This window comes from Lagenorhynchus albirostris, chromosome 3 (genome assembly GCF_949774975.1).
Source record: "Lagenorhynchus albirostris chromosome 3, mLagAlb1.1, whole genome shotgun sequence".
Classification (NCBI taxonomy): domain Eukaryota; kingdom Metazoa; phylum Chordata; class Mammalia; order Artiodactyla; family Delphinidae; genus Lagenorhynchus; species Lagenorhynchus albirostris.
Window position 1 is genome coordinate 62326258 of NC_083097.1, and position 26950 is coordinate 62353207.

Sequence of the window (26950 nt, forward strand, 5' to 3'; positions counted from 1 at the left end):
GAGGATGCTGCCACCTTACCTTCTCCCAAAGGAGAAATTTCTCTCAGGTCTAAGAGCCAGAAAATGCTTTACTCTTCCTGAACATCTGGTTTCCATTTAACTTATAAGTAATGTGACACTTACAGACTGCTTTTTTTTTTTTTTTTTTGCTTTGAGCATAAGAAGTCCCAAATCTCAGAGTTGAATGTGAAGTCTGCTACAGTCAGGCAGGTTTTTTTTTTTTTTTAAATAACTCGGTGCCAAGCAACTATTCTATCTTTTTCTATTCAACCTGATTTTTAAAAAATAGATCTTTATTGGAGTATAATTGATTCAAAGTACTGTGTTAGTTTCTGTTGCACAACAAAGCGAATCAGCCGTATGCATACACATGTCCCCATATCCCCTCCCTCTTGAGCCTCCCCCCTATCCTCCCTATCCCACCCCTCTAGGTCGTCACAAAGCACCGAGCCAGTCTACCTGTGCTATGCTGCTGCTCCCCACCAGCCAACTATTTTACATTCAGTAGTGTACGTATGTCGATGCTATGTCAATGCTACTCTCACTTCACCCCAGCTTCGCCCTCCCACCCCATGTCCTCAAGTCCATTTTCTATGTCTATCTCTTTATTCCTGCCCTGCAACTAGGTTCATCAGTACCATTTTTTTTCAGGTTCCATATATATGTGTTAGCATACAGTATTTGTTTTTCTCTGACTTATTTCACTCTGTATGACAGACTCTAGGTCCATCCACCTCACTACAAGTAACTCAATTTCGTTTCTTTTTATGGCTGAGTAATATTCCATTGTATATATGTGCCACATCTTCTTTATCCATTCATCTGTCGATGGACATTTAGGTTGATTCCATGTCCTGGCTATTGTAAATAGTGCTGCAATGAACATTGTGGTACATGTCTCTTCTTGAATTACGGTTTTCGTGGGGTATATGCCCAGTAGTGGGATTGCTGGGTCATATGGTAATTCTATTTTTAGTTTTCTAAGGAGCCTCCATACTGTTTTTCATAGTGCTTGTATCAATTTACATTCCCCCCAACAGTGTATGAGGGTTCCCTTTTCACCACACCCTTTCCAGCATTTATTGTTTCTAGATTTTTTGATAATGGCCATTCTGACCGGCATGAGGTGATATCTCATCATAGTTTTTTTTTTTTTTTTTTTTTTTTTTTTTGCGGTACGTGGGTCTCTCACTGTTGTGGCCTCTCCTGTTGCAGAGCACAGTCTCTGGATGCGCAGGCTCAGCAGCCATGGCTCACGGGCCCAGCCGCTCCACGGCATGTGGGATCTTCCTGGACCAGGGCACGAACCCATGTCCCCTGTATCGGCAGGCAGACTCTCAACCACTGCGCCACCAGGGAAGCCCAATCTTTGATTTCTTTCATCAGTGTTTTATAGTTTTCTGAGTACAATTCTTTTGCCTCCTTAGGTAGGTTTATTCCTAGGTATTTTATTCTTTTTGTTGCAACGGTAAATGGGAGTGTTTCCTTAATTTCTCTTTCTGATTTTTCATTGTTGGTGTATAGGAATGCCAGAGATTTCTGTTCATTAATTTTGTACCCTGCAACCTTACCAAATTCATTGATTAGTTCTAGTAGCTTTCTGGTGACACCTTTAGGATTTTCTGTGTATAGTATCATGTCATCTGCAAACAGTGACAGTTTTACTTCTTGTTTTCCAATTTGTATTCCTTTTCTTTCTTTTTCTTCTCTGATTGCTGTGGCTAGGACTTTCAAAACTATGTTGAATAACAGTGGTGAGAGTGGACATCCTTGTCTTGTTCCTGATCTTAGTGGAAATGCTTTCACCACTGAGTATGATGCTTGCTGTGGGTTTGTCATATATGACCTTTATTATGTTGAGGTAGGTTCCCTCTATGCCCACTTTCTGGAGAGTTTTTTTTTTTAATCATAAATGGGTGTTGAACTTTGTCAAAAGCTTTTTCTGCATCTATTGAGATGATCATATGGTTTTTATTCCTTAATTTGTTAATATGGTGTATCACATTGATTAATTTGCGCATATTGAAGAATCCTTGCATCCCAGGGATAAATCTCACTTGATCATGGTGTGTGATCCTTTTAACGTGCTGTTGGATTCTGTTTGCTACTATTTGTTCAGGAGTTTTTCATCTATGTTCATCAGTGATATTGGTCTGTAATTTTCTTTTTTTGTAGTATCTTTATCTGGTTTTGGTATCAGGGCGATAGTGGCCTCATAAATTGAGTTTGGGAGTATTCCTTCCTCTGCAATTTTTTGGAAGACTTTGAGAAGGATGGGTGTTAGCTCTTCTCTAAATGTTTGATAGAATTCACCTGTGAAGCCATCTGGTCCTGGACTTTTGTTTGTTGGAAGATTTTTAATTACAGTTTCAATTTCATTACTTGTGATAGGACTGTTTATATTTTCTAATTCTTCCTGGTTCAGTCTTGGAAAATTGTACATTTCCAAGAATTTGTCCATTTCTTCGTGATTGTCCATTTTATTGGCATATAGTTGTTTGCAGTAGTCTCTTATAATCCTTTGTATTTCTGCAGTGTCAGTTGTCATTTCTCCTTTTTCATTTCTAACTTTGATTTGCATCCTCTCCCTTTTTTTCTTGATGTGTCTGGCTAAGGGTTTACCAATTTTGTTTATCTTCTCAGAGAACCAGCTTTTCGTTTTATTGATCTTTGCTATTGTTTTCTTTGTTTCTATTTCATTCATTTCCGCTCTGATCTTTATGATTTCTTTCCTTCTACTGACTTTGGGTTTTCTTTGTTCTTCTTTCTTTAGTTGTTTTAAGTGTAGGGTTAGATTGTTTATTTGAGATTTTTCTTTTTTCTTAAGATGAGATTGCATAGCTATAATCTTCCCTCTTAGAACTGCTTTTGCTGCATCCCATAGGTTTTGGGTCGTCATGTTTTCATCGTCATTTGTTTCTATGTATTTTTTGATTTGTTCTTTGATTTCTTCAGTGATCTCTTGATTATTTACTAGCACATTGATTAGCCTCCATGTATTTGGTTTTTTACAGTTTTTTTCCTGTAATTGATTTCCAATCTCACAGCGTTGTGGTCAGAAAAGATGTTTGATACGATTTCAATTTTCTTAAATTTTCCGAGGCTTGATTTGTGACCCAAGATGTGATCTATCCTGGAGAATGTTCCATGTGCACTTGAGAAGAAAGTGTATTCTGCCACTTTGGGGTGGAATGTTCTATAAATATCAATTAGATCTATCTGATTTATTGTGTCATTTAAAGCTTGTGTTCCCTTATTTATTTTCTGTTTGGATGATCTGTCCATTGGTGTAGGTGGGATGTTAAAGTCCCCTACTATTATTGTGTTACTGTCGATTTCTCCTTTCATGGTTGTTAGCATTTGCCTTATATATTGAGGTGCTCCTATGTTGGGTGCATAAACATTTATAATTGTTATATCTCCTTCTTGGATTGATCCTTTGATCATTATGTAGTATCCTTCCTTATCTCTTGTAACAGTCTTTATTTTAAAGTCTATTTTATCTGATACAGGTATTGCTAATCCAGCTTTCTTTTGATTTCCATTTGCATGGAATATCTTTTTCCATCGCTTCACTTTCAGTCTGTATGTGTCCCTAGGTCTGAAGTGGGTCTGTTGTAGACAGTATATATATGGGTCTTGTCTTTGTATCCATTCAGCCAGTCTATGTCTTTTGGTTGGGACATTTAATCCATTTACATTCAAGGTTATTATTGATATGTATGTTCTTATTACCATTTTCTTAATTGTTTTGGGTTTGTTTTTTGTGGGTCTTTTTCTTCTTTTGTGTTTCCCGTTTAGAGAAGTTTTCTCAGCATTTGTTGTAAAACTGGTTTACTGGTGCTGAATTCTCTTATCTTTTGCTTGTCTGAAAAGCTTTTGACTTCTCCATCGAATCTGAATGAGATCCTTGCTAGGTAGAGTAATCTTGGTTGTAGGTTTTTCTCTTTCACCACTTTAAGTATATCCTTCCACCCGCTTCTGGCCTGCAGAGTTTCCACTGAAAAATCAGCTTATTACCTTGTTTGGATTCCTTTGTATGTTACTTTTTGTTTTTCCCTTGCAGCTTTTAATATTTTTTCTTTGAATTTAATTTTTGTTAATTTGATTAATATGTGTCTTGGTGTGTTTTTCCTAGGGTTTATCCTGTATGGGATTCTCTGTGCTTCCTGGACTTGGGTGACTATTTCCTGTCCCATGTTAGGGAAGTTTTCAACTATAAACTCTTCAAATATTTTCTCAGACCCTTTCTTTTTCTCTTCTTCTGGGACCCCTATGATTCAAATGTTGGTGAGTTTAGTGTTGTCCCAGAGGTCTCTGAGATTGTCTTCAATTCTTTTCATTCTTTTTTCTTTATTCTCCTCCTTGGCAGTTACTTCCAGCTCACTTATTCATTCTTCTGCCTCAGTTATTCTGTTACTGATTCTTTCTAGTGTATTTTTCATTTCAGTTATTGTGTTGTTCATCTCTGTTTGTTTGTTCTTTAGTTCTTCTAGATCTTTGTTAAACATTTCTTGTATTTTGTCGATCTGTGCGTCCATTCTATTTTCGAGATTCTGGATCATCTTTACTATCATTACTCTGAATTCTTTTTCAGGTAGATTGCCTATTTCTTCTTCATTTATTTGGCCTTATAGGTTTTGACCTTGCTCCTTCATCTGTGACATATTTTTTTGCCATCTCATTTTTTTTTTCAATAAGTGGGATTGTGTTCCTGTCTTACTGGTTGTTTGACCTGATGCTTCCAACACTAGGGTTGGTAGGCTATTGGGTAGAGCTGGGTCTTGCCTGAGATGAGGAACTCCATGAGACATCACTCTGATGAATATTCCCCGTGGTCTGAGGTTCCCTGTTAGTCCAGTGGTTCAGACTCAGAGCTCCCACCGCAGGAGCTTCGGCCTGACCCTGGGCTTGTGAATCAAGATCCTGCAAGCCACCTGGGGAGGCAAAAAAAAAAAAAAGAAAAACCAAAAGAACAATAACAAAGTAATAAATAAAATTAGGCTAGAAAACTAACAGATAGGGAGAAAATAAAAATAAAAATATAGATGAATCAACAACTGGAATATACAACAGTACCACAATAGTAAAAAAAAAAGAGAAGGAGGGGAAAAAAAGGTTGGGGGGAAGGCCTTGGCTGTGGAGGGTGGGGGCTAAGCAAGGGTGAGGTTTGGGTGGTGGGCAGGGCTTATGCTCAGGACCCACAGGGCTGAAAAAGGCCCTGGAGGGTGTGTGGTGGGGGGGACGGTTAGGCTCAAGGAACATAAGGGGCCCAGGCGTGCCCCCCAGCCCTGGCCTCACAGGGCAGGGGCCCTCACCTGAGAGTCCAGCAGCCTTCCTGGGCTCCAGTGGGCACGGCAAACACCCTCCTCTCCTCTCCTCCTCCTCTGGTCTGGGAGGGCCCCTCCCGCCTGCCTCTCCTGATCTCCCCAGCCTCCCCCCTATGCCCCCAAGAACGTACGCAGCCTGGAGGGGGCTTTGGAGGGCAGGGGATAGGCCTGGGAGCTCAGCAGGCTCCCTGGGCCTGAGTGAACAGGGTAATCACCCTCCACTCCTCTCCCGCCTCTCCCAGAGGGCCCCTCCTGCCTGCCTCTCCTAATCTCCCTGGCCTCAGAGATGCCAATCCTGTCTGGCCTCCACTTCTCCCCCTTCAGTCCCCTTACATCCTACCAGTTCACTTTGGGGTTCCTCCTGTCTCCTTGGGTGTCAGAGTCCTCCACCAGTGGCCAGCAGGCGCCCTAGCTGTGGGGAGACACTAACTCCACCTCTTTCCATACCGCCATCTTGACTCCGCCTCCTCTCACCCTGATCTTTTTTTTTTTTTTTTTTTTTTTTTTGCGGTATGCGGGCCTCTCACTGTTGTGGGCTCTCCCCTTGCAGAGCACAGGCTCTGGACACGCAGGCTCAGCGGCCATGGCTCACGGGCCCAGCTGCTCTGTGGCATGTGGGATCCTCCCGGACCGGGGCACGAACCCGTGTCCCCTGCATCGGCAGGCGGACTCCCAACCACTGCGCCACCAGGGTAGTCCACCCTGATTTTTCAATTCTATTTATTTTTTTAAAATTTATCTTCATTGTGTGTTCCTTTTTGTATATGGCAGTTTGTAAATAAATGAAGAGACAAATGGGAGGCAGGTAGGGAGATAAACAGCTAGACAGATAAAACAGAATAGCTAGATGGAAAGCAAAATATGAGGGGGAAAGTTGGGGGTGAGAGGTGGGATGAACTGGGAGATTGCAATTGATGTATATACACTAATATGTATAAAATAGATATCTAATAAGAACCTGCTGTATAGCACAGGGAACTCCACTTCGCTGTACAGTAGAAACTAGCAAACATTGTAAAACAGCTACACCCCAATTAAAAAAAAAAAGCAAAATATGAAAAGAACTTGACAGAAAGCTATGTAGCCCCTGGCAAGATAAATAGGTTGTTAAGAAATGGTTTGTAACAGGTTTAAATAGAGTATATATTTTTTTAAAAAACTGTAGGCTTTATATTTATTTTTATAGGGCTATCAAATCCATAAAATACTTATTATTTTGTATCTTTCCTATTACTATTTGTTATTTACCCTCCCATTTTCTTTATTTGATCTATCTTCCCCAATCTAGTAATTTCAAAAACAGATCTCACAGAAGGAAAGAAGGATGCCAATTGGAAAAGAGTCTTCTTTATCATCTCCAGGAAATACAAAACAAAATAAAACCTTTGAACACAATTCATGAGGAGAAAAAAAGATCCTGAACCTTTGTGAAGGAAATATTCTTGTATTGGGTTTTGCCTGGAATTTTTAAAAAAATCAATCTGTATCCCCTTTTGGTAATAAGGTTCTCTAAGAGTAGAGTGGTCTCTGACTTGGAGGTAGCAGACTCTGCAAAGGCCCCTATGTGGCATGTAGAACCCTGGCAAAGATAACTGCCTGTCCCATCACGAGCTGAGTGCACAGCCATGTTTACGGTTGTGGCATTAGACAGTGGCCCCATGGCAGTGCTGACTGATTCACTCTGTTCAAGTTTCCAGTTATTTCATTTGATTACACTTGGCTGTGTTTTATGAGACGGCTGCAGTTGGCCAGGGTTGTTAAAGAAACATGTGCATTTCCATTACCAAAGTAGGTATCAAATCCTCGGCGGGTTGGAAGACATTCTTTCCTGTACATTCCCAGGTGCCATTTTCCGACCATGTGGGTAGCGTAGCCTGCTTCTTTTAGAAGCTGGGGCAGGAGTTTTTCATCCAGAGGAATGCAGCTGGGCTGACAGGGCCAGATTATTTGGTGCTGTAAACCTGTGTGGATCTTAAAATAGATAAACATAAAATTATGGATTAATGATGTTGAAACATTCTGAACAAGCAGATAAAGTGGTTGCCTAATTTACTAGACATATGTGTAAACATGAATGTTTAATTCTATTTCTGTACCAGGTTAAGGCATTTCTAAAAGGCATTTTTCTCACTTATTCAAATAAGGTAATAGACATAAATAAGAATTTGAAAGAAATGAATAAAAACAGTCTCACAAACATTAGATAGTTTCAACAAATATTTATCCAGGAACTGTTAGAAACTGTTAAGTTTTCACTTCTTACCTCAAAAAAGTAGCCATAATATGAAGTGTGGATCTATCAAGGAAAAAGTGTTCCAATTTCTATGCACATGAGATGTTGGTGTTTGATTAGAAGAAGCTTCTATAATCTTTCAAGACTTGATTTTTTAAAAGGGTATAATGAAGATAATGATTTCTTATTCTACCTTACATAAAGCATAATTTCAAAAGACGGTGACCAACTTTTCCTTAAAAAAAAAAAAAAAAGTGGCCATCTGATCCATAGGTTAGGAGCGGCTCCCACAAGTATCACCAGGGTGCAAGCACCACACAACTAATTTTAAGAAATTATCACGTGCTGAGTCTTGGTGTAATATTAAAATAGAATACCCACAATTATATGAAAAGGTTATTAAAATAACCTTCTCTTGGGGACTTCCCTGGTGGCACAGTGGTTAAGAATCTGCTTGCCAATGCAGGGGACCCAGGTTCGAGCCCTGGTCCAGGAAGATCCCACATGCCACGGAGCAACTAAGCCCGTGCGCCACAACCACTGAGCCTGCGCTCTACAGCCCGTGAGCCACAGCTACTGAAGTCCGCATGCCTAGAGCCCATGCTCCGCAACAAGAGAAGCCACAGCAACTAGAGAAGCCCGCGCACCGCAACAAAGAGTAGCCCCTGCTCACCGCAACTAGAGAAAGCCATGCATGGCAACGAAGACCCAATGAAGCCAAAAATAAATAATAAAATAAATCTATTTTTTAAAAAACCCTCTCTTTTCCAACTACATATCTGTGTGAGGCTGGATGTTCTTCAACGACTTTTACCAAAACAATATACAGTTGACCTTTCAACAACTGGGGGTTAGGGGCACTAACCCCTGTGCAGTTGAAAATGTAAGTATAACTTTACAGTTGGCTGCATCCAGGGATTCAACCACAGATCATGCAACATCATAGTACGTATTTAGTGAACAAAATCCACGTATAAGTGGACCCTTACAGTTCAAATCCATGTTGTTCAAGGGTCAACAGTATTGCACAGGTTGAATGCAGAAGCAGATGTAACAATCTAGCTATCTTCTATTAACAGGAAACACGTACAAAAATATAAAACAAGGAGATTGGTTCAAGATGGCAGAGTAGAAGGACGTGTGCTCACTCCCTGTTGTGAGAGCACCGGAATCACAACTAACTGATGAACAAGCATTGACAGGAAGACACTGGAACTCACCAAAAGAGATATCCCACATTCAAAGCCAGAGGAGAAGGTGCAATGAGATGGTAGGAGGAGTGCAATCACAATAAAATCAAATCCTATAACTGATGGATGGGTGACTCACAAACTGGAGAACAATTATACCACAGAAGATTACCCACTGGAGTGAAGGTTCTGAGCCCCACGTCAGGCTTCCCAACCTGCGAGTCCGGCAATGGGAGGAGGAATTCCCAGAAAACCAGAATTTGAAGGCTAGTGGGATTTCATTGCAGGACTTCAACAGGACTGGGGGAAACAGAGACTTCACTTGTGGAGGGCACGAACAAAGTAGTGTGTGTATCAGATCCCAGAGGGAAGGAGCAGTGACCCCCATAGGAGACTGAACCAGACCTACCTGCTAGTGTTAGAAGGTCTCCTGCAGAGGTGGGGGGTGGCTGTGGGTCACCACAGGGACAAAGACAGTGGCAGCAGAAGTTCGGGGAAGTACTCCTTGGCGTGAGCCCTCCCGGGGTCTGCCATTGGCCCCACCAAAGAGCTTGTAGCCTCCAGTGCTGGGTCGCCTCAGACCAAACAACCAAGAGGGAGGGAACTCAGCACCACACATCAGCAGACAAGCGGACTAAAGTTTTACTGAGCTCTGCCCATCAGAGCAACAGCCAGCTCTGTCCACCACCAGTTCCTCCCATCAGGAAGCTTACACAAGCCTCTTAGACAGCCTCATCCACCAGAGGGCAGACAGCAGAAGCAAGAAGAACTACTATCCTGCAGCCTGTGGAATGAAAACCACATTCACAGAAAGACAGACAAAATGAAAAGGCAGAGGACAATGTATCAGATGAAGGAACAAGATAAAACCCCAGAAAAACAACTAAATGAAGTGGAGATAGGCAACCTTCCAGAAAAAGAATTCAGAATAATGATAGTGATGATGATCCAGGACCTCGGAAAAAGAATGGAGGCAAAGATCGAGAAGATGGAAGAAATGTTTAACAAAGACCTAGAAGAATTAAAGAACAAACAAGCAGAGATGAACAATACAATAACTGAAATGAAAAATAAACTAGAAGGAATCAATAGCAGAATGGCTGATGCTTTAGAATGGATAAATGACCTGAAAGAAAGAATGGTGGAATTCACTGCCGCAGAACAGAATAAAGAAAAAAGAATGAAAAGAAATGAAGACAGCCTAAGAGACCTCTGGGACAACATTAAACGCAACAACATTCACGTTATAGGGGTCCCACAAGGAGAAGAGAGAGAGAAAGGACCCGAGAAAATATTTGAAGAGATTATAGTCAAAAACTTCCCTAAATGGGAAAGGAAATAGCCACCCAAGTCCAGGAAGCACAGAGTCCCAGGCAGAATAATTCCAAGGAGAAACACGCCAAGACACATAGTAATCAAATTGACAAGAATTAAAGACAAAGAAAAATTATTGAAAACAACAAGGGAAAAATGACAAATAACATACAAGGGAATCCCATAAGGTTAACAGCTGATTTCTCAGCAGAAACGCTACAAGCCAGAAGGGAGTGACACGATATATTTAAAGTGATGAAACGGAAGAACCTACAACCAAGATTACTCTACCCGGCAAAGATCTCATTCAGATTCAATGGAGAAATCAAAAGCTTTACAGACAAGCAAAAGATAAGAGAATTCAGCACCACCAAACCAGCTCTACAACAAATGCTAAAGGAACTTCTCTCAGTGGGAAACACAAAAGAAGAAAAGGACCTACAAAAACAAACCCCAAACAATTATGAAAATGGTAATAGGAACATACAAATTGATAATTACCTTAAATGTGAATGAGTTAAATGTTCCAACAAATGGATACAAAAACAAGACCCATATATATGCTGTCTACAAGAGACCCACTTCAGACCTAGGGACACATACAGACTGAAAGTGAGGGGATGGAAAAAGATATTCCATGCAAATGAAAATCAAAAGAAAGCTGAAGTAGCAATACTCATATCAGATAAAATAGACTTTAAAATAAAGTATGTTACAAGAGACAAGGAAGGACACTACACAATGATCAAGGGATCAATCCAAGAAGAAGATATAACAATTATAAATATATATGCACCCAACATAGGAGCACCTCAATACATAAGGTAAATGCTAACAGCTATAAAAGAGGAAATTGACAGTAACACAATAATAGTGGGGGAATTTAACATCTCACTTACACCAAGGGACAGATCATCCATACAGAATATAATAAGGAATCAAAAGCTTTAAATGACACAATAGACAAGGTAGATTTCATTGACATTTATAGGACAATCCATCCCAAAACAGCCAACTACACTTTCTTCTCAAGTGCACATGGAACATTCCCCAGGATAGATCACATCGTGGGTCACAAATCAAGCCTCGGTAAATTTAAGAAAACTGAAATCATATCAAGCATCTTTTCTGACCACAACGCTATAAGATTAGAAATCAATTACAGGATAAAAAACGTAAAAAACACAAACACATGGAGGTTAAACAATACGTTACTAAATAACCAAGAGATGGCTGAGGAAATTAAAAAATACCTAGAGACAAATGACAATGAAAACACAACGATCCAAACCTTATGGGATGCAACAAAAGCAGTTCTAAGAGGGAAATCTAGAGCAATACAATCCTACCTCAATAAACAAGAAAAATCTCCAATAAACAATCCAACCTTACACATAAAGGAAGTAGAGAAAGAAGACCAAACAAAACCAAAAGTTAGCAGAAGGAAAGAAATCATAAAGATCAGAGCAGAAATAAATGAGACAGAAACAAATAAAACAACAGTAAAGATCAATAAAACTAAAAGCTGGTTCTTTGAAAAGGTAAACAAAATTGGTAAACCTTTAGCCAGACTCAGTAAGAAAAAGAGGGAGAGGACTCAAATCAATAAAATTAGAAATAAAAAAGAGAAGTTACAATGGACTTCACAGAAATACAAAGCATCATAAGAGACTACTGCAGGCAACTCTATGCCAATAAAATGGATAACCTGGAAGAAAACACAACCTTCTAAGACTGAACCAGGAAGAAATAGAAAACATGAGCAGACCAATCGCAAGTAATGAAATTGAAACTGTGATTAAAAATCTTCCAGCAAACAAAAGTCCAGGACCAGATGGCTTCACAGGTGAATTCTATCAAACATTTAGAGAAGCGCTAACACCCATCCTTCTCAAAGTCTTCCAAAAAATTGCAGAGGAAGGAACACTCCCAAACTCATTGTATGAGGCCACCATCACCCTGATACCAAAACCGGACAAAGATACTACAAAAACAGAAAATTACAGATCAATATCACTGATGAACATAGACGTAAAAATCCTCAAGAGTACTAGCAAACAGAATCCAATAACGCGTTAAAAGGATCATACACCGTGATCAAGTGGGATTTACCCCAGGGATGCAAGGGTTCTTCAATATATACAAATCAATCAATGTGATACACCATATTAACAAATTGAAGACTAAACACCATACGATCATCTCAATAGATGCAGAAAAAGCTTTTGACAAAATTCAACACCTATTTATGATAAAAACTCTCCAGAAAGTGGGCATAGAGGGAACCTACCTCAACATAATAAAGGCCATATATGACAAACCCACAGCAAGCATCATTCTCAATGTTGAAAAACTGAAAGCATTTCCTCGAAGATCAGCAACAAGGATGTCCACTCTCGCCACTATTATTCAACATCGCTTTGGAAGTCCTAGCCACGGCAATCAGAGAAGAAAAAGAAAGAAAAGGAATACAAATTGGAAAAGAAGAAGTAATACTGTCACTGTTTCCAGATGACTTGATATATACATAGATAATCCTAAAGATGCCATGAGAAAATTACTAGAGCTAATCAATGAATTTGGTAAAGTTGCAGGATACAAAATTAATGCACAGAAATCTCTTCCATTACTATCAGAAAGACAAATTAAGGGAACAATCCTATTCACCACTGCAACAAAAAGTATAAAATACCTAGGAATAAACCTACCTAAGGAGGTAAAAGACCTGTACTCAGAAAAGTATTAGACACTGATGAAAGAAATCAAAGATGACACAAACAGATGAAGAGAAATACCATGTTCTTGGATTGGAAGAATCAATATTGTGAAAATGACTATACTACCCAAAGCAATCTACAGATCCACTGTAATCCCTATCAAATTACCAGTGGCATTTTTTACAGAACTAGAACAAAAAATCTTAAAATTCATATGGAGACACAAAAAAATCCAAATAGACAAAGCAATCTCAAGGGAAAAACACGGACCTGAAGGAATCAGACTCCCTGACTTCAGACTATATTACAAAGCTACAGTAATCAAAAGAATATGGTACTGGCACAAAAACAGAAATATAGATCAATGGAACAGGATAGAAAGCCCAGAGATAAACCCACGCACCTATGGTCAACTAATCTATGACAAAGGAGGCAAGGATATACAATGGAGAAGACAGTCTCTTCAATAAGTGGTGCTGGGAAAACTGGACATCTACATGTAAAAGAATGAAATTAGAACACTCCCTAAAACCATATACAAAAATAAACTCAAAGTGGATAAAAGACCTAAATGTAAGACTGGACACTGTAAAACTCTTAGAGGAAAACACAGGAAAAACACTCTTTGACATAAATCACAGTAAGATCTTTTTTGGCCCACCTCCTAGAGTAATGGAAATAAAAATAAAAATAAACAAATGGGACCTAATGAAACTTCAAAGCTTTTGCACAGCAAAGGAAGCTGTAAACAAGATGAAAAGACAGCCCTCAAAATGGGAGAAAATATTTGCAAACAAATCAACGGACAAAGGATTCATCTCCAAAATATATAAGCAGCCCATGCAGCTCAATTAAAAAAACAAACAACCCAATCAAAAAATGGGCAGAAGATCTAAATAGACATTTCTCCAAAGAAGACATACAGATGGCCAAGGGGCACATGAAAAGCTGCTCAACATCACTAATTATTAGTGAAATGCACATCAAAACTACAATGAGGTATCACCTCATACTGGTTAGAATGGGCATCAGCAGAAAATCCACAAACAACAAATGCTGGGGATGGTGTGGAGAAAAGGGAACCCTCTTGCACTGTTGCTGGGAATGTAAATTGATACAGCCACTATGGAGAACAGTATGGAGGGTCCTTAAAAAACTAAAAATAGGGCTTCCCTGGTGGCGCAGTGGTTGAGAGTCTGCCTGCTGATGCAGGAGACACGGGTTCGTGCCCCGGTCTGGGAGGATCCCACATGCCATGGAGCGACTGGGCCTGTGAGCCATGGCCGCTGACCCTGTGCGTCCGGAGCCTGTGCTCCACAACGGGAGAGGCCACAACAGTGAGAGGCCCGCGTATGGCAAACAAACAAACAAACAAACAAACAAACAAAAAAGTAAAAACAGAATTACCATATAACCCAGCAATCCCACTACTGGACATATACCCAGAGAAAACCATAATTCAAAAAGATACATGTACCGCAATGTTCATTGCAACACTATTTACAATAGCCAGGACATGGAAGCAACCTAGATGCCCACTGACAGATGAATGGATAAAGAATAGGTAGGTACATATATACAATGGAATATTACTCAGCCATAAAAAGGAATGATGCCCATTGACAGATGAATGGATAAAGAATAGGTATAGGTACACATATACAATGGAATATTACTCAGCCATAAAAAGGAATGAAATTGGATCATTTATAGGGACATGGATGGACCTAGAGACGTGAAGTAAGAGTGAAGTAAGTCAGAAAGAGAAAAACAAATATTGTGTATTACTGCATATATGTGGAACCTAGGAAAATGGTACAGATGAACCAGTTTGCAAGGCAGAAACAGAGACACATATGTAGAGAACAAACATATGGACACCAAAGGGGGAAAGCAAGGTGTGGTGGGTGTGATGAATTGGGAGATTGGGATTGACATGTATACACTGATGTGTATAAAATAGATAACTAATAAGAACCTGCTGTATAAAAAAAATTAAAGTAAAAAATATAAAACAACGTCATTCTTCTTGTGTAATTCTCTTGTTTTGAAAAATACAGTTATTTTCCCCAAGTTATTTACATTAATATGTAATGGAATTATTATTGCTGTTTTTCAATGAATAAAAATATTTTAAAATTTCTATTTTAATTTCTGACATAGTAAATTTTGAAAGGTATAACCACACAAACGTAAGCTCTATGGGGTCTTCAATTTTTAAGCATGTACAGAGGTCCTAAAACCAAAAAGTTAGAGAAGGACGTTAGTCTGACAGTGATCATTATTATGAGGAAAATAGAGAGGGAGATAGTGACAGGTGACTCTTTAGAGAGGATGGCAAAAGAAAGCTTCTTTGAGGAGGAGATACTTGAGCAGAAATCTGAATGAAATAAGAGAGTAAGAGAGAGCCTTGCAAAAATTTGGGGCAGAGCAATCCAGGCATAAGGAATAAGAATACAAAGGCCCTGAACTTGCTAGGTAAGTTCAAAGGCCACATGGAAACCGGTGTGGCCCTTGTCACAGCTCCTGTGCTGAGGGATGATACTGCACCCACTGCTGGTGCACAAGGGGGGTCCTTGGTGGCTTCCCTCATTGCCTACCCAGACCCTCCCTTCCCTACAATGTTACCCCTCCCCCCCCCACCAATCCCTTGTCCTTGCTTAGCCAGGGAGGTGCTCTTCTCTGTAGGAAGCGGGGTGGAGTCTCACATTTAATTCTTCACCAACACTAGCTTTCCCTAGCACTCACTGGGCACTCCTGATTTCCCTAGAATAAATGGGGCTCGGAACACCAAAGGTTGACAGTGCCAGTTCTCAACCCAGCCATGACTCTCTGGCGCCTCCATCAGCTGTCAGGTGGGTAGCAAGCAATTATTAATAAATGGTAAAAACAAAATGTGTTTGTAAATGATTTACTTGCTTTTATAATTTAAAGCATAAGAGCCCGAAGCTCAGAGAATTAAATCGCATCCCAGCTCTTTCACTAACCGTACACTAAACACTCAGCAACTGTCATGGTAATACTGTAAGCATTGTCATCAATAACACATCACGCCCTCTCACCTACATTTCAATGCACTTTCTTGAGGAGATGGGGTGGCATTATACAGAACATGCACCTAAGCCTGGGCCTGCCCCCTGGAGTGGGATGTGGTACATATTAACATCAAATGACATGTATGCTGGTTCTAATCTATAGTTCTGCTGGTGCTATTAAATCCTGATTTATCACTGATTTTTTCAGATTCAAATACTGACTACTCAGACCAGACAGATTTTTGCCTCGTTTTGTTTTAAATTCATGGCAATAAACAGATACAAAGTAAACACAAAAACAAAACAAAAACCCTTCAAACTCACCATCTTTTCTTTTTAATTTATTATAAGCTACTTACTATTAAATAGTTTTCTCATAAGCTTTGACATTGTCCTGAATTTCATTTTTTTGTGTGTCTGTCCAGAGCCAATACCTTTGGAATTGTCCCTGCTGTTGCTTGATTTCACGATACCTTTCCATGCCCTCCTAAAAGAACCATGTGGAATATCTTAAATGTTAAATTAAAGTGGATTTATTTTGAAGGTGATAATATGTTCGCTATCTTGATTATGTGGTAACGGCTTCACAGGCATATACATATCAAAACTTATCGAATTGTATACTTGAAATACGTGTAGTTTATTGCATGTCAATTATACCTCAATAAAGCTGTTTAAAAATAAAAGTGAGTTTAAGTTTTCTATTTAGATTTTTATACTTTGCCTAGAAATAACTGGACACCTTCATTGGGATATATGCCAGATGCCCTTCATTTGACCTCCAAATCCCCAATCTGCCTTCTGTCCTGTCTCCAGCCTGGGAAGTTGACCTACTGGGGCCAAATCAAAGGGCTCCTGCACCTTCTGGTTCTGACTGGGTTCAGCCAATGGGGAGCCCAGACTGGGATTGGAAGAAGGGAAGAGGTGAGTGGCCCTGAGCTGTCAGGCTGTCCATATCCTGCAGGCCATCCCAAAGGTGGCCTTCTTTACAGGACACTGTTTCTAGGTTCCAGTCACTCCTCTTTCCTTTCTTCCCCCTGGTCTACGGGTAGTAACAGCTCCAGTGGGTTATACACTATGTCTTGTGTTTCCCCCACACATTCATACCTTTTCAAATAGTCCCTTTGCAAATAAACCCTCCCTAAATTATGCTAATTTGAATGTGCCATCTTTTCCCAGCTGGGATCCTGAATAATAAGGATGTTACAAAACCCAAGCTGGGAAAGGGAAACATTGCTCTCTAAATATACACACGCACACACACACACATCCCTCACATAACAGAAGGATTCTGTCCACAGTTAACGTTAGAAGTTTACTCAATAGAAAATTAATCTCGGGTTCAAAAAACTTCATAATATATACTAATTGGCAACAGCAGAGGATAAAGAAGGATAATATTTTATGGAGTTCAAAAGACCCAGTGGAAATAAATGTTATGCGCAAATTTCTTTAAATGGAAAGGTCATCCATCACATGCAGAGAATGACCTCCGATCACTCTAAAGCCCTGCCAAGGGATGCTGTGCGATTCACTTTTCCGAGGCCACATGGGCACCACACCGGGTGGCCAGCTGAAGCCTGCCTCTATTACCTGCAATCACACAGCGTAGGGAACATTCTTTTCAGTTCCTGAGAATGTATTCGACAGGACATTTTCATGGCATTACTGGGGGAGGGGAAGCCAAAGTCTGGATGATGGCCAAAAACATGTTTTTGGTCTGTTCAAACACTCTTTGAAGCAAGGAAACTGTAGTGTGTAGAGAAGCAGTAAACAGGCGAATGAATGCAGAGCTGGTTGCAACCCAGCACTTGAGTTTAGCACAGAACTGGAGAGCCACACCATGCTTCATGGGAAAGGATGGCAAGGCACCAAGAAGAATCAAAAGAAAAAATAAGCATCACTTTGGCAACCCAACAGCATTTACAACAATTTCATTCCAACACCCATCTTCAGTGTTTGGAGAGTAGGTGTTGAATGGAGAGATTCTATAGATAATATATGAAAGTCCAAAGGGGCTACTCTCTTTCTTCCACATGTAGCTATCTCTTCTTCACTAAACCAAATCTTTGAAAAACAGCTTCTCCTAAGATTTTACTTGACTGTCAAGGTTTCCCTCCACAAAGGCAAAGGGTCTACAAATTCAGTAAAGGACCTGGCTTGCCTCTGAGTTCTTTCTATGAGATAACTGATGAGAAATCCTTGTTTACATGGTTTGTTGCATGTAAACATTTATTTGATCCTGTAAGTTATTCTGTCCCCTGTAGACCTGGAATATACTATCAGAGGGGTCTCATGAGCATAAAAGAAAAAAACCACTCTCCTGAAGGGGGGAGGAGGAAGATGGTTCCCACATCAGAACCTCTTTATTTCAGCTACACTTACAATAAACTCTCCCAGGGGCCAGGTGACCCACTGCTACATACGTGGCAATGGATGCTATTTCTCTCCAAACCTCAATAGCGTTGAGATAACTTCCAGATGAACAGAGGAAGATTCTATCCTGTCAGTCTGACCTGTGCAAGATGAACTCATTGCAACCATGTATTTGTGCAATACCTCCTCCTGCAATACTTGAAAAACCAGAAAAACAGGCAGCTCTACTATTCCACTTTATACACCAGAGAGCCTAGAGGGAAGCTTCATGACCAGAACACAATCACAGAACAGGCTGGTGGCTGGCCAGGAGTTCGGAACTGCCAGCCTGGGCCTGGGCCAGAACACTACAGGTTTTAACCATGGTCGAGTACCACTCAGGCCACCTTAGGGTTTATCCCTGGAGATGCCCCACAGAACAAATGGATAGTGGAGAATCTGCTCACTTCCCCCCAAGCCTTCTAAAAAGCCATCAGCTGCCCATGCTGCTGAAGCCAAGAGCTACAGAACACACATTATGTGTGTTAGGGGCCTGGCTTTGCCATCTGGCCTGGTCCTTCAGAACTCAGGCTGCAGAGCTGGCTGGTATCACTAGCAGTTTTAAAGGTCTACTTATTTTGGTATTGATTAGCAAAGAGTATAAATCTGACTAAACCACAAAGGGATGTTGTTTGTAAAAGGAATAAACAAGGCAAAAACTGTTTTACTTTCTTTGTTTAAATTATAAATCCAACCAAAAGCCCAAAATGAGAAGGAAAATATGGAGGAAAAAGACTTTTTAGAAAAGTGATATGCTTAAGGGAACAAAAGCAGAGTTACCAGACAGTAACAGCTTATGCTCAAAGTGATTCTTGGAATAATAAACCTCAAATGTCAATCAACCAAAAATTCCCATAAGTCAATGGGTCATATTCCACTCAACCCCAAACTTATTTCCTTATTTCCTCTCTTCCAGTTACTTGGGAAGTAAAAAGGTAAAGATCAGATTTTTTTTTTTTTTCCAGTATCTTCAACACTTGCAGACTAAGGCCTCCAGCTGCCCCTTTCGCTTTGGGAAAATGCTCCTGGGCTCTAGCTAGGCTTAGGAAGGACACTTGGCTTCAGCAAAACAGAAGACCCATCACAGCAAGTCATCCCCAGGGCTCTCTGCGTTAAAACCCTAATGTGTTTTAGCAGGTGGCCATCTTGCTTATCAGTATGGAGCTGATGCATCCTTTACTTCTCCTCTTAAATGAGCGCAGGAATAAAGACTAGCAAGTTCTTTATCTTTGGAGGCACCTATGGCCTCTGGACTACATGCTCCTCTTATCACTCACGCCTTGGATGCCTTTGCCAGGAAGTCGTATGAACACTCCTAATGACTACATCTTTCCCCAAGACTCGCCCCTTTCTTCCAACTCTTGACTCCTCTTTGCCCCACTTCTAATCTTAGAGTCCAGGGAAAGGTAACCAGGGACAAGAGATACTGAGAGGCAAGCACTTGGAGGGCAGGCAGGATACTGAAGACAATGAGAAAAAGCAGCAGGGAGGTGAGGGCAACCCCAGGCAGAACGGCTTCCTCTTTCACGCCACAGTATGCAATGCCCTATTCTCCCTGCAGCCGTGGGTTTTCCCTGCTCACATTCTTCAAGCAAACTTGAAGCAAAAGTCAAAAATTACCCACAATGCTCCCGCACAGCCTCCTTCCTAGATTTCCTGTTCAAGGTTCTGCTTCAGGTGTGAGTGAAAAGGCGTGAAAGTGTCTTGTCCGTTTGTCAATGTGATTAAGAGAAATGTGGCGTGGGTCCCTTAAGAATGAAACCTTGGCGTCATCTTTCATTGCTTCTATCCTCTGCCAAGGTTTCAGAGTTCTGGTGGAGTGGCCCCCTCAGGTCCCAAGGTAAGAATGTTCCCAGGTGAGGACCAAAGTTACTTTACTCTTTTTTTTCCCCAGAAGGAAGTGTTTCTACTAAGGCCTACCAGTTTTGTTACCCTTTCACCTTTTTAATTTCTTAAAAAGGAAGCCAGGGTGCTAGAAATGACCTGTCAACCCTAAGCAGTTAAGACAGTGAGCTCTTTCAGGAAACGCACAGGTGTTAAAACACTTAGCACGTTCATTCATTTACTTGCTCAACACCAGGTGCTTCTCCAGGTCAGAGACAAGTGAGGCAATGTCATGGAGAAGCCGGACCTGAGAACAGACAACCACGCTTAAAATGTGAACTAGGAGTGCAGAGGTGTAATGAACATTTTGTGCTGAATAAAGTCAATTTGTAAGAATAAGGAAATTCAGTATTTTCAAGTCTTTTGTTTGAACTAAAAGGGGTATAAAAATTCTATTAGAAAAGCTGAAGTATTTTTATTATTCTCCCACTCTTATAAACATCTTTATTATATGTGTTTTTTGTTTTTATTTTTTTGGTACCCCAGGTGGGACACGAACTCACAATCCCTGGCTTAGGATGTGTGTGTTTTTTATTGAAATATATTTGATGTAAAACATTGTATAAATTTAAGGTGTAACACATGTTAATTTGATACATTTATACATTATGATAGGATTGCCATTGTAGTGATAATTAGCACTTCTATCATATTTTATAATTATCCTTTCTTTTACAGGTTGGAATCATTAAGTTCCAGTTTCCTAGCAAGTTCAATGGTTATAATAACAATATTATTGTCTGTATTCACTATGCTGTGCATTAGATCTCTAAGTCTTATTTGCTATGTGTTGCAAGTTGGTACTCTTACCCAACTGTCCTAACTCTGTCCTAACAAAGACAATGTAGTACTGGCATAGGATAAACATAAGGACACAAATACAAATCATATATCTGAAAAGGGTTTAGTATCCAGAATATATAAAGTGTTGGCAAGGAGGTGAGGAAATTAGAACCCACATACATTGTTGATGGGAATGCAAAATGGTACAGCTGCTATGGAAACAGTTTGGCAGTCCCTCAAAAAGTTAAACATAGAGTTGCCATATGATCTAGCATTCTACTACTAAGTCTATACCCTAGAAAACAGAAAAAAATATATATGTTCATACAAAACTTCTACATGGATGTTCACAGTGGCATTATTCATAATGGACAAAAAGTGGAACAATCCAATGTCCATCGACTGATGAACGGATAAATAAAATGTTGGTGTATTCACACGATGGGATATTATTCAGCCATGAAAAGGAATAATACATATTACAACATGGATGAAAGGACATCTATTGTATGAGTCCATTTTATATGAAATGTCCAAAATAGGCAAATCCACAGAGATAGAAAGTAGATCAGTGGCTGCCAGGAACTAAGGCAAGAGGAGAAAGGGGAGGAATTGCTAATGGGTTTCATCTGGGGTGATGGAAATGTTCTGAAACTAGACAGTGGTGACGGTTGCACCACCTTGTGGCTATATGAAAAACCAATGACTTATATATTTAAAATGATTAATCTTATGGCATGTGAAATATAACTTAAAAATACATATATAGGGAAATAAGCATATCATATATTGCTGGTAAGAATGTAGATTGATACAATCTACTGAAGTATAATTTTGCAATATTTATCCAAATTACAAATGCCTCTACACTTAAACCCAGAAAATTCCTCTTCTAAGAATTTACCCTACATATATATATATATTCAAACATGTGCAAAATGACATAGGTACAAGGTATTGACTTCAGCATTCTCTGATATATCAAAAGGCTGGAAACAACCTGCATGTCCATCATTATGTGACTAGTTAAATAAATTATGATATATCCATCTACCAAAATATTATATAGCCATAAAAACTAATGAGGATGCTCTTTATATAACAATATGAAATTATTTCAAATGTTAAGTTAAAAAAAATGAGGTACAAAACATTGTGAAGAGTATGCTATCATTCTGATCATTTTGGAATTTGTAGAAATAGGGAATCACTATGCTGTATACTAGGAACTAACGTAGTGTTATAGGTCAGTTATACTCCAACAAACAAACATACACAGAAATAGAGATCAGACTTGTGGTTAGCAGAGGTGGGGGGGACGATAGATTGGATGAAGGTAGTCAAAAGGTACAAACTTCCAGTTATAAGATAAATAAATACTAAGGAAGTAATGTACAACATGATAAATACAATTAACATGGCTGCATGTTATATATGAGAGTTGTTAAAAGAGTGAACCCTAAGTGTTCTCATCACAGGAAAAATTTTTTTCTTTTCTTTTTTATGAGATGATGGATGTTCACTAAACTTACCATGGTAATCATTTCATGGTGCACGTTCATCAAGTCATTATGCTGTATACCTTAAACTTACACAGTGCTGTATGTCAATTACATTTCATTGAAATTGAAAAAAAAAAGAACCCCCCCAAAAAAGAGTATGCTACCATTCAAATCAAAGGCGAGGGAGGAATATCTACATATATATTTGCTTGTATATGCATAAAATACTTTTGGAAGGATATATACAATTTACATAGTGTTGTTTGCCTCCAAAGATAGGTAACTGTATGCCTAAGGAACAGAATGTGTGTGTGTGTGTGTGTGCGCGCGCGCGCGTACACCTGTGTATAGGGAGAGATTTTGAAACTTTTGAGTTTTTAAACCATGTGAATGGATTTCCTATTCAAAATGTAAATAAAATATAGATTTTATAAAATATTTTTAAAATAATGAATGAGTCATAATGCTGTGGGAAGAAAACTAACTTAAGTATATTGAGGCCTGAATTTTAGTTCCTGGATTACCAGTAACTACTTAGTTCATCTGCTGGTCAATCTCCCTCTCCCCTCCATCTAAACTCTATGAATTCTTCACCAAAGTATGCAAGTTTTAAAAGGTTCAAATGTGAGGATTCGGAACAATTAAACGTCTCAATATAAAAGGTTGAATCCACGTTCCTTTTTAAACAAGTGCCTAGCCGCGCAGCAGGCAGCTCCTGCAACTTCTAAGGCAGTGTTGGGCAAGATTAATCTCTCTTTCTACCAGTACATGGAGACAGTGGGTAGATAATGTGCTTTTGCCAAGTTAGAAACTTGCTCTAGTGGACACAGGAGCCATAGAGTCAAAAAAAATGTACAGCTAGAAAGAGCCTTAGAGTTCAGCCCAACTCCCGTAATTTACAGACATGGAAAATGATGTCCTTCGAGGTCAGAGTCTGAAGGCTGACATGGCAAAGACTGAAATCCACATCTCACAACTCTTAACTGGTCCTCTTCACTAAATACTCTTATAAGCTAAAAACCTAAAATTCAGCATTTATTGGGAATACAAAATTCAATCAGTCAAAACTTGTTTATCACTTTGCACTTTTCTAATCTAAAGTTAGATGATTAAGGAAGGTGACACCTCTATTAAAGCATGATTGTTAGGTTCGCAGATATGACTATTAAGCAGTTCTTTCAAGTACCTAATTTTGAAATAGTCAACAAATTTCCTCATTTTATTGTCTAAAATTATGCACAACACATGACTCATTTTGAAATGAAACCTCTCTCCCCATTTTCACTTTACATTTAACATAAGGAATTCCTAACTTGAAATCTAATGGGTTAATTTTTTTCATCGAGATGTTTAGGAATGACCTATATGTCAAAAAATAAGAGAGATTAGTTAGTAAATATGAAGCAGCTCTTGCGATGATGTTTTTAATAATTCTGAGTAGGCGATGTAGTGTAGTGGTTATAGAGCTACTGCCTGGTTCAAATCCTGATTCACAACTTACCAGCCCTGTGACCCTGGGCAACTTTCTTAACCCCTTCCTCAGTTTCTTTGTTATCAGATAGGGATGAAAATAGTAGTACCTACTTCATCGGGGTGCTGTAAGAGTTAAATTAACTAATACATGTAAAATGCTTAGAATGGTACCAGAATATAGTATCTGAGGCCAGTGAGGCTCCTTCGCTCTCCCAGAAATACTGACTCTTTTAAAAGAGGATGGTTGCTAACCAAAGGTAATTTCTAATTGAGTCTCTTGAACTCAAACAGAACAGGGGAGAAAAGCCAAGCAAAATGTTTGGGGAGGCTAGCTTGCTACACTGATTGGCCTCTAAACACTTTTGGATAAGCAGCCTCTACCTTCACTTCTTAACCTCAGGGTACTCTAAATACTCATTTTTTTGTTTTGTTTTGTTTCTTCCCAGGATGGAATGTTGGTGACTGATCAGGGAGGATGTTCAGAGGCAAAAGCAGTCTGAACAAGTTTTTTAAGTGTGGTATTTGTTTTCCTGTTCAAGACTGTTGGAAGGGAGGAAGTTGGAGAAATGAATGGCCCTCCCATTCTTCTGCAATTTGAGTTCAGTTCTCTTACTTCAGATCAAATGCAGAACCATTTGGGCAGACCCTGTCTTCCCTCCTTTCCCTTCTTTATTCAGACGCTCTTGTACTCCTACAAAGTGTCCAGTGTGACATTTGCATCAGAGCAGAGATTCCTGATTCCACGTAGCAGCCAGTTAGAATTGGGGAAAGTACTTAGGGCTGATGGTGAAGGGAACCATCCTTTACCTCCACTGCAAACCTTGACTTACTTTTCACTCCGTAGTAAAACGCTATCATTTCTGTTTCTAAAAGTCTTCAGACCACTGTGCTAATCTTTATTGCAAGTGAACCCTCCCTTCCCTTGATCTCAGGACAACATGAGGCTAGGGTTGATCTGAAAGGCTACATGAACACAGATTTGGGAGGGCAAGGTTCAGGCACATCCCTGTGACTTTCACAGTAAGGGCCCAAAGTATGGCTGTTGAACAAACAGTGCATACAAACTACCTGTTTATTGTATATTTAACATGGTCATAATCACAAAATGTCAATCTTATTCAGATTAAGAAAAAAGAAGAGTCCAATTTTAGAGGCCTGAGATGACTAGTGGATGCAGGAAAGGCACAAAACCCAGTTTTACCACTTCCTAGCTGTGTGATACTGCCAACTAAAAACTGGCACTTGTCATCTGACTCTACAAGGACTAAGTCACTGGCCACTACAGCCGCTGACCTTCAACCCCCCCTCCGAGAGGAGTTCAGGGTGGAGATCAGGAGCAAGGCGCTCTGTGCTCTAGGAAAAACTGGCAGGACGGGCCTTCAGAGAGTTAGATATTTTCAGGAGAAGGTTTTATCAGCCCAATTCTTGCACCTCCTCATATCTAGAAAAGCACTAAAATCATTAACAGTGACATCTGCTCCTCGTGACTAGCAGCAGGCCTCCGCGAAAACGTGTACTTGACCGCACGCACCCCCTTCACTAAAGTCATATGTAACACTGACCTTTCCCCCCACCTCTTTGGAGCAGTTTCTCAGAGCTATCTGAAATGCTGCCTCCCAGGCTATAGCCCTCACCTTGCTCCAAATAAAATTTCATTCACAACTCTTACACTGTGCACTTTTTTCAATTAATAATTCTTAACATGTCATTGAACCTCTACAGGTTTACTGCCTAATGTGTAAAAGGGGATTAAAAATAACAGCTAGCTCACACGCTGTTCCAAGAATTAACCTTAAAAACAGTAAAGCACTATGCAAATGTTCTTGATATTCTTCGTTATCTAATGTATGCGTGCTCTCTACAAATATACTTTACTCTGTTAACTACAGAGAAGTTTTAAAAGAGATAATGAAGATGCTCAGAGGAGTTCAATACAGGTTACATCTGAAGGGAAAGTCAGCAGCCCAAGAAAAATCAACTTGGTTTTCACTGCAGGGCTGCTGAGAACTTGGAAAAATAAATCTTTGGTCGGGCAGTCCTAACCTATGACCGCTGGGTTTACAGAAACCAAAAGCGCACCCACTGCGAGCTCTCCTTCGTTTTAACGCTCCTCCCCACCCAGCTTTCCTGGCTCCCCATCTCTCTCTGCTTCACTCCTGGGTGCCCCGCCTGCTCGCTCTCCATCCTCCCACTTCAAGACCGCTCGGCAAAGTCCATTCGGACCTTCAGCCTCCTGACTCGCAGTGCCCCGCATCTGGCATTGCCCAGAAACCCCTTCACCCCGACCTTTTGAAAACGTAACACAGAAACACCACCCGGAGAGGTGGGGCGCCGGGGGAAGAGCGGCGCCCTGGAGCCGGGCATGCGCAGAGGCCGCCGCGGGCTGCGGGCCTGAGCGAAGCAAGTACAGAGCTGCTAGGGCCAGAAGCCGTCTCTTTGGGACCCGGTTCGGGGAACCGATCCCGGCTGGTCGGCACCCGCCCAGGGCTCGAGGCCCATTTCTAAGAGGCTCGCGGGCCGCCGGGGGCGCTGCGTACCTGGTAGCGGCCGGTGAGCAGCTGGCTCCGCGACGGCGTGCACAGCGGCTGCGTGTAATAGTTGTCTAGCAGCACCCCGGCGGCCGCCAGCGCGTCCAGGTGCGGTGTGCGGATTTCTGAGCCGTGGAAGCCCACGTCGTTCCAGCCCAGGTCGTCCGCCAGCACGAAGACGAGGTGGGGCGGCCGGCCAGCCCCGGCGCCTGAGACCGGCGGCGGCGGCAGCAGCAGCAGCAGCGGAAGGACGGCGGGGAGGAGCGGCCTCCGCGGCCCGGGGCCTCGGGGCAGGCTCGCCGCGCTGCGCGGGCCCATCCTGCGCCGCCCGCGGTGCCCGCGCCTGTGGCGCCCCCGGGCCCCGGGCACTGCTTATAGAATCAGGAACTGGGCGGCCGGGGCCTGCCCCGCCCCAGCACGGGATTTCACCCCTAGCAGGCCGCAGGCAGGAGAGGCCCGGCGCCAGAGCCTCCGCCGCCTCTGACCCGGGCCGGGGCCGGTGTGGTGGGGGAGGAGCCAGAGAAGAACTCGGGCAGCCCTTGCTGC

General features: G+C 40.9%; 1 protein-coding gene across 3 annotated transcripts in view; it reads right to left on the reverse strand.

Moving 5' to 3' along the window:
- Window positions 1-26737, reverse strand: part of ARSB (arylsulfatase B) — a 193395-nt gene extending 166658 nt beyond the window's left edge. For all 3 annotated transcript variants that reach the window (XM_060143179.1, XM_060143177.1, XM_060143178.1), the window contains exons 1-2: window positions 26414-26737; window positions 7115-7301 (exon numbers count right to left, since the gene is read on the reverse strand). In XM_060143179.1, coding sequence (XP_059999162.1) covers window positions 7115-7301; window positions 26414-26722 — 496 coding nt within the window. In that variant the 5' untranslated portion in view covers window positions 26723-26737. The remainder of the gene's footprint in view (window positions 1-7114; window positions 7302-26413) is intronic.
- Between the last annotated feature and the right edge of the window lie 213 nt (window positions 26738-26950).